Source organism: Cuculus canorus, chromosome 1 (assembly GCF_017976375.1).
Source record: "Cuculus canorus isolate bCucCan1 chromosome 1, bCucCan1.pri, whole genome shotgun sequence".
In the NCBI taxonomy this organism is placed as follows: Eukaryota; Metazoa; Chordata; class Aves; order Cuculiformes; family Cuculidae; genus Cuculus; species Cuculus canorus.
The window spans coordinates 181,719,189-181,732,411 of record NC_071401.1 but is presented as its reverse complement, the minus strand read 5'-3'; the positions used below and the strand labels follow the sequence as shown (position 1 = coordinate 181,732,411).

Sequence of the window (13,223 nt, the reverse complement as noted above, 5' to 3'; positions counted from 1 at the left end):
GCTCAAGAAATTCACACACTGGAAGCACTAACCCAAAACCAGACAAGCAGACATCTAAAATAAATAACAATCTCTAAAGATTTCTTTCATGAACTACATTTTTGTTAATGTTGGATATTAATAAGATTCCATCTCCACTAAACAGCTGTTTACAAGGGTCTTCTCATCTGGAATCCAGAATCCCACCATATGTACACTGTACTTCATACGTGTATACTGTACATCACAGAACAACTAAGTGGTCCTGTCAAGTTACACATGAACAGAACAAAATACCGGTCAGGATGTTCTCTGAAGAGAAGGAGGAAGCTGAAGTAAACCCTGAAGTAAGCTGAAGGAAGCCCTTAAACGTAAAAGGTGCTTGTACTGCCCTCAAAAAAAAAAAAAAAAAAAAAAAAAAAAAGTGCCAGCCAACATTAACCCGTTCTCTCCAGCTACTACAACAACTATAAAACCAGCACTACTTCTTCATGTTTGGGCTCTCCTCTCTTCTAAATAGAGAAGGAGGAGAAAGAAGAATAATGAGAGAAATGCCTTTAACACTTCAAAAATTCCCAAAACAGAATCTGAAATGCAAATAAAATGAAAACTGCTTTTATAGTTTTTTAATATATAATTTCCAAGCCTCCTAACACTTAAGAGTTTGTTTAAAAAAAAAAAAAACAAAACAACAACACACAAAACAAAAAAACAAACCCCAAATCTCTCCAGAAGCAAGTTAGGGAGAAAAAATACATGCTGTCCAAATAGTCCACTCAAAGCATAATCCCTTTCTAGGCTAAACTGACAGAACTGAGCCAGCTTCGTTGCATCTTCACAAACAGCAGCCTCAGCACAGATTTCTTCAGGAATACAGGATTCCAAATCCCCTCTCTACTAATAAAGAGCACATAATTAAATAAATTACTGTGCAGCTCAAGACAAAAACTGAAACAGCAAACAAGACAGATTTGTTCTGAAATGTATTTCTCCATTTGTTGTGAAAGAGAAAGGGGATGACCATTCTATAGGTATGTAGGCAATGTCTGGTCACATTACGTAAAAGTTTTTACTCAAAATGAAGGAGCACATTGAGAACTGAATTAGATGCGATTCCCAATGCACAGAGTCTGCCTTTGTTCTGACAGAGAAATTATATGGCCACTTGCCAAAAATAAAGATATAAAATAATGATAGCACAAAGTGCTTTTCAGTTTGACTACCTAAAAGTCAGTGCATGCCAAATATCCCTCCACAGTCCTTTAACAGGACCTGTTTCAGGCAGCCTCAGCCTCAGAAGTAACTTTGTTTCGCCTCCAGCAGCTGACTTTGCTGTAATTTGGGAAAATCAGAGTGCTAAAGCAGCAATGTTTCTTCATTGCTACTGCCTATGTGTATTTCCCATGCCTTCTGAGGGACAGAGCTGCCTCTGTGCTGGAGCACCCAAAGATGCAGTGGGCTGAGCACGCACTGGAGTGGGAATGCATCCCTGAGAACAGGAGGGAACCCATTTCCCCCATAAATGGAGTTACAGGAGAAATGGCACAGATAGGACTGCTGAAATACTGCCAGAACAAGGTTCCTGCCTGTCTACTACCATTAATTTTCATTTTACAGCATGAGTTATCCAAAACCATCTGTTATCACTAACATATGCAATACAGATTTAAATAGTCTGAGTATGGAAGAAAATATGAATATGATATAGATCATCCGCTGCATGCTGTTTTCAAGATTAAACAGTCTGCAAGGACAAAGAACTTTAAATGGTTACAGCTAAGTGAGAGTTGGTGAAAAACTGCCCATTTCAGTTCAGACTGGAATACAGTGTCAAAAGTTGTTTATATTTATAATAAGGAGCCAGTGTAGAAGCTTACTGTCATCTTAAAAACCCAAATGGTCCTTTTCTAATACTTTCTTCAGATGAGGAAAGGAAACACAGCAGTTCCTAAGTTAAAAAAAAAAAAAAAATCCTTTGCTTCCTCCTGTTAATTGAAACCTGCGGGCAAATGTTGAAGTCCCACTTCGCTGCAGTTTTAGAATACTAATTTCAGAATGTGTATTCCTATAAATACAGCAGACTTCACAGACCAGACAACAAAGCATCTCCTCACACAGGAGGCTATAAAACCAATAAATTATGTATACAAATAGGTTATACATGCAGAGCTAGATGGTCTGCAGGCCAATCTTATGTGGTAAAATATGGAGGTCTAACAAGTTCGTTCCTGTCTGGAATGAACTGTCCCAAAGCTTACAGCGCTAGTAAAAAAAATAACATTGTGATGAATGGAGGATTAGCTTTTTAATAGTTAAAAAAAGGCATTAATGTCATAGAACAACATTACTGTTGACAGTTACAGGAAAAATAAAGATAAGCCCTAAGAAATCTTAGCTAAATTAAAACATAAGACAGAGCAGTAGTTTCTGAAGCTTGCCGATATTTGCTTTTAAGGATCATAGATAATTTTAAGTTGAAAGGGCTCTCTGGGGGCAGAGCCCAACTGCCTACAAAGAGCAGGTACAACTACATCAGTTTTGCCCAGGACCTTGTCCAGATACGAATTCAACAGCCTATTGCAATGTTGGACCACACAGAGGAAAGACAACCTATATGTTTAATCAGAATTTCTGATGCTGCAGTTTCTGCCCAGTGCCTCTCATATTAGTTGCTGCGCAGCGACTAGAGTCCAATTCTGTCTCTTCCCTTCCCTCCCACTGAGCAGCTGGGCACAAATGATACCAAGAATATACACTGGAAGTCTTAATTCTTTTAATAGTTACCATTTCATAGTCATCATACCCAGCACAAACACAGCCCTCAAATAAAGCTTCCTGCTCCGACCTTCCTGCCCCTTTACAAAGGCCTCCTTCCCTCAAGATTTCTTTTATTCCCTCAGTTCCACTATAAGACCAGAGCTAACTCAGGTCCTGGCTTCTTCTCCTTTCTCCCTTTCCAAGCGGACTTCAGCAGATAGGTGATCTGGATTAATCTTTCAATTTGCCATAGTCAGTAAGACACAATACCAGTACTTAGCCTCTGCAGAAGATCAAAAGTCCTTCCTCCGAGACCTCTCCAGAATTTGTAAGGTTGCAACTACACAGTGAGAGTTGTCATTAGTGGGCCATAATAATTAACAGAATAGACTTGAATCCTCTTCACTGCCCTTCCTGCATATCTTTCTCCCACACACCCGAGTGCTCCAAGGGCAGAAGTAAAGAAATCCACACCAAAGCTATTCTTGGATTTACCACAAAACCGCAGGGATCTTCTGGTTTGAAGATTACCTACCTACAGTTTCCCATTTCCAGTCTAAGCTTGAGAAAAACACATTTATAGCACAACAGAACAGATTTTTAGCATATCCTGATGTACTTCAGGAACTTCCAAAGAAGTGAATGTAAAGCTAAGTATGAAAAAAAAGGCCAGGAGAACAAGACGCATTAGAAATCTCATGTGCTGTGAAGGCTTTATTGCAGAGATCCGATTCTGTATCACTACCTTCAGTAACAGCATAAGTGTTCTCTGATAGAGAAGCACAACAAACTAGAAATTAAAAATACGTTACAGCACTTAAAGTTTAAGAACAGAAAAGCTATGTTATTTCTTACAATTCCAGAATGAAAAAAAAAAATCAAAACGAAAAGAAGTGATTATAATTGGGCAATGCTCTTACAAGGCATCCACAGACATTGTATGAGAAGATGGAAAAAAGTTCCATTCGTAGTGAAGAGCAGTATCCCATGGCCCACTCTATATTTGCTGTTATTCAACATGTCTATTAAAATTGATGACAAGTTTGTCCTAGCTTTTTTAACCAGGCATTTAGATTTAGGGAAAAGTTGACTGGGATTAAGATGTAGAAGCCTGTGTAAGGAAGTCCATTTGCAAAGAAAAACAAATGCCAAAAAGTGGTTGCATCGAAGAAAAATATTTGAAAAATTATCTGGGCAGTGTGCGCAGAAGAATAAATCAAGGAGCTGTATCAGCCTATGATAGTACACAAGTACTAAGAATTTATTTTATTTTGATGTCTTTGACTAAATATCAAATAGCTTAGAATATAAACATTTAAGACATTGCTACGCAGTCTGTCAAAAGCCTAACAGCTATTAAAAGACCTCAGCTTGGTAGAAAATAAGTGATGTTTATTCACAAAGTCCAGAATTACTTTAGCCAAGTTTGCATGCAGTTGACACTCGCTAAAACACTGTCTACAAACTTCCAACACAGCACTATCCATCACCCAATGCTGAAGAGGCATTTTCACAATATTTGCACATTTTGTTTTGACATCAGCACTCTTTTCCAGCTGCATCTTCTAACATTAGGCTTTCAGAAGCTGACATGGAAACCTACATATTCACTTTTTATGATTTTTAGTCCTGTGAAAAGATTGAAGTTGGGCTTTTTTTCAGCTAGTGCTTACAGATGCTGCAGTTAGACAACCTCAGACTGAAAACAAGGCACAAAGGGAGAGTCAGACTTTGGAGAGGGGGGGGGGAAAAAAAAAAAAAAATCAGAAACACACATACAGAAGCACCACACTGGAGTTACATCTAACCTAATCTGGAATTGTGATGACAGAAGCCTCTTCACACTTGACACTATTCATTTGACCAAGCCTGAGACCGTAGATAACAGGCGTAACAAGCTTTCGTCTTCACAGCCCTACTCTTCCTGCAGCACTCCAGCACCTACAACCACCTTACCAACTCTTGCTTTAGTGGAAAGCTTATATTAGGAGTTTTATCATGCATATGCCCTTTATAAAACATGAATAAATGTGTGCATATATATGGCATACATATAAACCAAATGTATATATATTTAAAATAGATTGTAAAATATAATTTTCAAATACAGCACAGTATATATCTTTATATCTATCCCATTACATCTGTAAGCTTTGCGTTCACTAGGGAGAAGCCATTAGTTTGCAAGAAACATTCAGTGCACTTTCTTGAAATAAAAGCAAAGTATTTTTAAGCAACTTTAACAAATAAAGTTCCATTCACAATTGCTACTCACTATTATTATTTTACGAGAGGAAAGAACGGACATTTTTTTTTCCAGGAACACTTGCAGAAACCGATCTTTGCACCTTTAAAGACAGAATACTGTAACTTAAAGTAATTTTCTATCTCACTGTTTTGACTTGGCTTATAATTAAGGCATACAAAAGAACGTTTTACCTAACCTTAGAAGTCATACAGTCCTGCACTCAAAGAGTTTTGTGGCTTAATATCCAGGAATTTAATGATATTTTATGGTTAAACACATGGGAAGTACTTTTGTCATAGAAAAGAATTTAAAAAGTGTAATTTAGCCTTGCTGTGTTCACCAAGCTGATACCCACAAATGACAGACAAATAAATGACTAGGGGTGTGCCTTCAGACAAGTGTTCCAGAAAACAATTCACAACAATACTTGATTTTTTTTAAAAAAGAAAAAGTTTGAGAGAAAAAAATCCCACCAAAACACATTCTAACAAACCCACAGGAGTTCCTCTCTCATTTCCACATTTTTCATACTTCTTGAAGAAGAGAATTCACCTGTGAATAAGCTTGCATTTCCTTGATCTAACTATACATAAGGAAATGCAAAAAAGCTCTCCCATCATGGGTTTCCATGGCAGCAACACCAAAACAAACAGTGACCTCAACAGGAAGCAGGGCCCAGCATGTAATACTAAATCATGCTTTGCAGAACATAAAAAAGTTTAACTTTGCTCCTGTGCATATTTATTCACCATTCATTTATCAAAGAACATTACAGTTGTTGACGTAACAATGTCTAAAGCACTCTGTGTTTGGTTTTCCACCATAACAGATCAAGTCTCTAAGTCACAGACGAAAAAACATGCAGACATTCTACACTGGAGAAGTTGCACCTCTTTTCCCCAAACTTCTCTGCCCCTTCTCCATCGCAACGCAAGATCCTTTCATAAAGCACATGATATACTATAAAAGCTTATACTGAACAGACTTGTTGCCAGATTCTTATTTTCTCTAGTTAAGCATGCGACCTTGCTGCCAGTCGGACTGCAAAGCAGAACTGTGACCTACTGATTCATTTTACCAAGTTCACAGAGGGGGCAGACAGGGCAGGAATCCAGACTAGCAGATCTTTGTTCTAATGAAGTCTTCAACAAAAAGCATTAAATCTTCATTTTCTCTATACTGTCAAAGCAAGGTTTGAGAACACAGCGCATATTGTATTTGGGAGAAACAGTGGTCTGTTTGTTGCATAAGTACTTTTCAAGCTGGAGCTACTGTTTTCAGGCTTCAGCTCTGTTGTTCAATCTCTTTTTATATACAAAGCTGTCCTCATGATCCTGAAATGCAAGAGCAAATCCAATCCCTCCTAAGAAAAAGGAGAAAACCGAGTAGTCAGCCTTAAACTCAACATCCCCTTTAAAGGGAAATCATAGCAGAAAGTAAGATATCAGACTTGGTATTCACACAGTAGCTGAAAAGGCCGCCTTGCAGCTATATTTTCCCAAGCCGTTGACTGCCTAGATGCTTGCCAGGCATTTTATGTCTTTAAGAAGCATGGTGACCCAACTACAAAAAAGTTACACATTATTCCACATATATTTATACGTTTTGTCTATATTTTCAGTGCTGAAAATTCATTCTGAAATTTGTGTGTCTTTTAGACTGTGGTTGTCCAGCACCAAGAGACACATCTGGCTATACAGTGGGCTTGTGAAGGCAGCACGATGACTGTTATAGCATATAAGAGACCAAACAGAATAAGATAAATGGCAAGTCTGAACTGAAATAATTGTGTCCTTTGATATCTCACAGGCAAACACTAAAGAAGAGTAAGGTCACACAGAACTGATGTTTTTCTTTCACAACACAGCAAATATTTACTGTTAAAAGGATGGGTTTGAAATTGCAGCAAGTGTGGCAGAAGTCCTTCCTGTGGAAGGACAGGTAGGTTGTTTGAGCCTTAGCAATTGTGTACTAGAGGGGAAGCAACAATCCCTGTCAGACGAACTGTGATAGAACTGTTAAATTTGGGGAAAATTCTGATAACACCAACAAAAACAGGCTTTCCTGAACCAGTTCAGAAGTGTGTTTTCCTTTGCACAAACTCAAACATAAAGATGTAAACGCATTATTCACATATAAGTTGTTTTTCTCCAGTACAGTAACAGCTCCGTGAAAACCAACAGCAGTTTTCCAAAGACACAATGCAGCTCACAACTTAAGAGCAGACTCATGGACTACTGGCATTGGAAGAAATCTTAGAAAAGTCACCTTAGATCGTCTAGAAGGAGAAAACATCCTATTATATTACTCTATGCAGTTAGACATTAGCAGTTGTGGGCGAGGAAAGAAATTGTTCCTTTACAGTATCAGCTGGGTGTCAGATGCTCCACACCACACGCTGCCCTAGCAGGCATTCATTTCTCTCTGCTCTCCTGAGCATCAGGCTTACAGAACAGCGAACTCGTAAACTCAGACTTGGAGTTCAGAAGAGTAAAGGAATGGCAACTTATTTACAAACAACATGGCAATTCCTGCTTTCCTTAATGAAGGTAAATGTTAGGGACTGAGTCGCAGGTGAGCCACTCAGTACCTAACATTTACCTTCATTTGCCAGGCAGAAAGTAGGTACAAATCACTACAAACCAGAAAGTTAATATAAGAGAACATGCAGATTTTGTGAAAGGGCACAAGTTATTTCTTTCAAAAAAAAAGAAAAAAAGAGAAGTTAAAGATAAGGAAGCAAACAGGTTGAGAATAAGAATTAAAGGGTGGAGAGTGAAGATATGGAGCTGCTGCAGAGTTAACACCAACTGTTATTAATTCAAGTGTACAAGATCCAAACAAGTGTTGATTAAGTAAATATTGGTAGTCAAACAAGAAACACCCGATTTAGCACTGAATACACTGGTACATAGCAAAGTTTCCCAGTTCTCCATGCACTGACTTGTCACAGATCCTTGTCTATTTGGGAAATGAGCTTCAAGTTACAAAAAGAAAGAGGGTGACGAGATATGAGCAAGGGAGAGGAAACAGAGGAAGAACGGAAGTAGTTTTCTGAACACGTTTAATAGAAACAGGGAAAATGCAAAGTTCTTCACATAATAAACATCTCTTAGCAGTATCAATAGTAGAACCAAACAGAATAGAAAATATAAATTCCTTCCTAAAAACAGAGCTTTGTTGGTTTCTTCTCTTGCAGCAGATGACCAAAATAGTCAAATAGACTTACAACTAGCCAATCATTACAGTGCAATTTCAAGTAGATGTTCAGCCACTACAAGCTCACTCCAACCAAGATTCCATTAACAGCAGATTTCAGTGGTATTTCATAGCACATAATAAATTTCTCTTTAGATAAATTCTGAATAGGAATGCTGCTACCTTCCACAAATATGCAGCTCTCCCCTCCTGGAGTTCAAAAAAAAAAAACCCCAAAACTTTCTGTGACCAAATTCCATGATGTTATTAAGTTTTAAAACGGGCTTAGAAAGTAGAAGCAAATCTACTTAAGAAGCTTGTTTTCATTACATACCAGCAACCATGCACAGGGGACAATCCTGTGTACAGAACTAGCCTGTGAAGACAGTGATAGTACTTTGCTACACCCAACTATGTACTCATATCCTGAAGTTGACCAAGATAATGCAGTTTCTCCGAACTCAGACCTTCATCTAGATGACATTATGACATGTGGTTACATCACTTAGAAAAAAATGTAACTCAAGGATAACCTGCTTCCATAGGATTCAGCCTTGACTTCACAGGTAGCCTTCCACACTACACAACTGTACTACTTCCATATCTGAGTTCATTTCTGTCCTGAAAGTTGATAAGCAAACAGCTATAGATAAGTGCATACACATGCTTTAAAACAAGTTACTACCTTGAAACGTAACAATTTATGAATAGAAACCACACGTCCATATAACATGCCTTTCAAAAGACTATTTTTAGTATATCAGTGATGGTTACATACAGATCTAACCCATGTTCTCCTCCTTTATCAAAGTCTCCTAAGAGATGCTATAAAGAAGCTCTTACTAGTGCTGCAATTAATTTGCAAAAGCACCAGCTGCACAAACCCAGAACGTCCCACATGAAATCAGTTTTACAAATGAGGTTTTAAACAGCAGGTTTACGAAAGAGATCTAATACAAACTGGATTCCTTCTTGTTGTCGGTTACTTATCCCTCACTTCTTTCCAGTCTGACCGAAAACAAATCGAAATCCAAACCCAACAAACCACCTCCAAGCTTCTGTCACAGCATAATCCATCCAAAAGTTGACACCACCTTTGCAAAGGTCAGAAATTACCCTGCACCATGTCCACGAACAGCATTTTGGGTGCACGTAATGCCAGTTTCACACACGCAGCGCAGACACCTGAAGGCAGAGATCAGACCGCAGGGTTTGGGGGTTTCGGTGGGTGGGGTACACGTGTTTGCGCCTGCACGACACGAGAGAGGTACCCGCTTGTCCACCCGGAGAACCAAACCGCAGCGTCCCGATCAGTGTCGGGAGCAGAGAAGTTTCCATTCTGCCGGAGGGAGAGGCGACAGCGGCCACTTCGCGGGCAGCTCCCCCGGGGCCCGAGCGGCGCGGCAGGGGCGGGGGCGGCTCCGGGGGCGCCGGGAGGCCGGTAACCTCGCCGGGCAACCCCCGCCTTACCTTCTTCACTTTGCTCTCCAGGTCCATGCTGCCGCCTGGGCGGGGACGATGAGCTGAGCCGAGACGGAGCTGGGAGCGGCAGCAGTTGCAGTTGCAGTTGCAGTTGCAGTTGCAGTTGCAGTTGCAGTTGCAGTTGCAGTTGCAGTTGCAGTTGCAGTTGCAGTTGCAGTTGCAGTTGCAGTTGCAGCAGCCCCCGGCTCAAACTTCCGCTGCCCTGGGCAGGGGCTGCAGCCGAACAAAGGCGGCGCGGCAGCCAATCCCCGCCCGGCCGCCCGGCGCTGCAGCCAATGAGGCGGCGCCGCCCCGTCCCGCGGCCGGGCGGGGTGTGGGGTCACCCGCGATGGGAGCGGCGGGGCGCTGGGGGGGGGGTAGCGCCGTACCTGCGGCTCAGGCGGGTGGAAATGCGCTGACTGCCGAAGAGGAAGAAAAAGAGAGGCTCTTGGGCGCTAATGATATATTCCACACTGAAAGGACGGGATGTCATCCAGAGGGACCTGGACAGGCTGGAGAATTGGGCTGCGAGAACCTCGTGAGATTTAACATGGTCAAGTGCAAGGTCCTGCACCTGGGTCGGGGCAATCCCTGATTTCAGTACAAGGTGGGGGATGATGTGATGAGACTGGCCCTGCAGAGAAGGACTTGGGGGTGCTGGTCGATGAGAAGCTCGACATGAGCCGGCAATGTGTGCTCGTAGCCCAGAAGGCCAACCATGTCCTGGGCTGCATCAAAAGAAGCGTGGCCAGCAGGGCGAGAGAGGGGATTCTGCCCCTCTGTTCCTCTCTTGTGAGACCTCATCTGGAGTATTGTGTTCAGTTCTGGAATCCTCAGCATAAGAAGGACATGGAGCTGTTGGAATGGGTCCACAGGAGGGATACAAAGATGATCAGAGGGCTGGAGCACCTCCCATAGGAGGAGAGACTGAGAAAGTTGGGCTTGTTCAACCTGGAGAAGAGAAGGCTTTGAGCAGACCTATAGCGACCTTCCAGTACCTGAAGGGACTACAAGAAAGCTGGGGAGGGACTTTTTGCAAAGGCTTGTAGCGATAGGACTAGGGGCAATGGGTATAAACTGGAGAGGGGAAGATTTAGACTGGATGTAAGGAGAAACTTCTTTGCTGTGAGCATGGTGAGGCACTGGCACAGGTTTCCCAGGGAAGCTGTGGATGCCCCATGTCTGGAAGCGTCCAAGCCCAGGTTTGATGGGATCTTGGGCAGCCTGGTGTAGTGGGAGGTGTCCCTACCCGTGGCAGGGGTGTTGGAACTAGGTGATCTTTAAGGTCCCTTCCAACCCAAACTATTTTGTGGTTCTATTCTATTGACATGTAGGAGGAGAAGGCAAAGGTGGGCGAGTGCTTACCTCACCGAGACCATTTCCTCAGCGACTTTCTAGACAGTGCGGTGCCCACAAGGGCTGCATCCCAGCCTCCACCTTCCCACTGATACCCTAGGAGGCTGCCTGGTGCTGGGGAGAGGCTGGGCACGTTTTTGTGAAAACAGTTAAAAATTCCCCCTGCTATGGCTGAGGTCTTGTGGAGGTAAAGGAGGAGCACTGGTGGTGCCCATTTGCAAAGAGGCAAACCCAGCTGCCAACCTCCTGCCCGGCCCAAACCCTGCTGCCAATCTTCCTCCTGTCCAGCCCAAACCCTGCTGGCAACCTTACTTCTGGCAAGCCCAAGCCCTGCTGCCAACCTCCTGCTCAGCCCAAATGCTGCTGCTGACCTTCCTTCTGTCCAGCCCAGTCCCCTAATATTGTGTAAAACAGCTCTTGTTTGGAAGTTTTGTGGCCTAATCCTGTTCCCTATCACCCTCACTACATCTGGATGAAATTACTAGTTTTGCCCAGGTGGGTTTGCTTCCACCTGGATCCACTCAAGAGGTTTTGACATTTAAGAACCTGATCTCATCGTATATCACAGCATGTTTCTAAGTATTTTTTTTGTCTATTCATTGAACTGAACAATTTTTTCTTGTCTCCCGTTGGGACTGGATGAATTTTGTGAAAAAAATTTAAACTTTGATCTCAGTCCTCAAACTTACATATACATGATCAGTCTTGATATGTCACTGATAACATAAAATGTATTTTATATATAAAGTATAAGTAATATAAATTGGCAGAATAATTGAACTCTTGCGAGATTGAATACCTCCATAAATATTTTCTTCTTTCATATTTCTTTTGATCTTTGCAGAAAGTACCAGACATTAAAACTTCATATCTACAGGAGGCAGGGGTCATGAATAATCTGGTAGATTGTTTTGTCAGTCAGCTGCAGAATCTTGTCTTTTCTCTCCACACATACCAACTTCTCTGAAGTGGCATGGACCATCTGCTCCTACAAATGAATCTATGCAGCACACCTTGGCCAAGAAGTTCAACATAAAACTGAGAAAGGATGGTCTCAAGCAGCAACACTAGAAAAAAATGGGAGAACATGGACCAACAGGTAGTGCTGCTGTGCTCAGTGTCTGATCCAAAGAGAGCTGAATAACAAGGGCTGTTGCATGAACTTGGTAGATTTTGAAATTTTGTTCTTCATTTATTTATGTCATTCTGTTTTGTTTGGTTTAATGGTTCCTTCCTGCTGGTTTTGGGGGGTGAAAGACAAGGGGAAGTTAGATGGCCTGAAATGTTGATATGTCTGGGACCAATACTGTGTGAATACCATCTGTGCTCGTAACTTCCTCAGAGTAGGATCAAAGGTCTAAGCAAGAGTGAATGCGCTGTCAAGTGATATAATATGATAGTAAAAAATGCCAGCAGCAGCAGACACTTGCTAGGTACCTTTGACTGTGCTCAGCAGAGAAATGAAATCATCATTGTATGCTTTCCATATGGGAATGGATGTAGAAGTGTATTTTCTTTTTAGGTAGCTAAAAAAAGTAAAACAATATCTCGTATAATTTAAGTGTATTTTACTTATGTCCCCAAGAATAATGGCATAATCATAGTTTTGATCATGATGCTTTTCTTCTCTCTCCCCTCCTGGCCCCACTAAGCTATAACACTGCTGAGTTAATAATAATTACTTTTGCTTGTATTTTTCTTGAACCCCTTGAGTTGAGGATGTTCTGGTTGTGACTTGTACATCTTTCAGTTGTGTAATTTTAATTTAGTGCCAAAATACAGTAAACTTCAACAGCCGTCCTAGCTATGAACTTGTATTTGAAGCCTACAAACTCATCTATGTAATGGAAAATGCAGTAACATAAGAATTCTGTTTTGCAAAACAGCAAATTGCTGTTGTAACACACTTCCTCTGAGATCTGGAACAATAAAGAGTGTATTTTAGCATTTGACCTCTTTTCTATATGTTCTATGACTTTAATTAGTCTGCCAGAAATAACTTCCGATTCTGTGAATATGATCCTGCATAGCTCTTCCCCTTAAGGATTCTGAAGTTGCCTGCGCATAGCACTGAATTGTGTCAGGGCACAAAGCTGGGCTTTCTGGTAACTGACTGTGAAATATCAGATGCCTGTTTTAAATACTACTGTGTTTTTTTTTGAAGAAAGAACAAAGAACATCCCAGCATTAACTTTTCCGTAATAACCTTCATAGAGACAACAGA

At 41.3% G+C, this 13,223-nt stretch overlaps 1 protein-coding gene across 2 annotated transcripts in view; it reads right to left on the bottom strand.

Moving 5' to 3' along the window:
• Positions 1–9,905, bottom strand: part of TES (testin LIM domain protein) — a 29,468-nt gene extending 19,563 nt beyond the window's left edge. The window contains exons 1-2 of one of the 2 annotated variants that reach the window (XM_054056144.1): positions 9,840–9,905; positions 9,653–9,797 (exon numbers count right to left, since the gene is read on the bottom strand). In XM_054056144.1, the coding sequence (XP_053912119.1) occupies positions 9,653–9,679 (27 nt within the window). In that variant the 5' untranslated portion in view covers positions 9,680–9,797; positions 9,840–9,905. Of the gene's footprint in view, positions 1–9,298; positions 9,328–9,652; positions 9,798–9,839 lie in introns of those variants that run through there. The other variant, XM_054056146.1, reaches the window with a different exon arrangement.
• Positions 9,906–13,223: the final 3,318 nt, after the last annotated feature.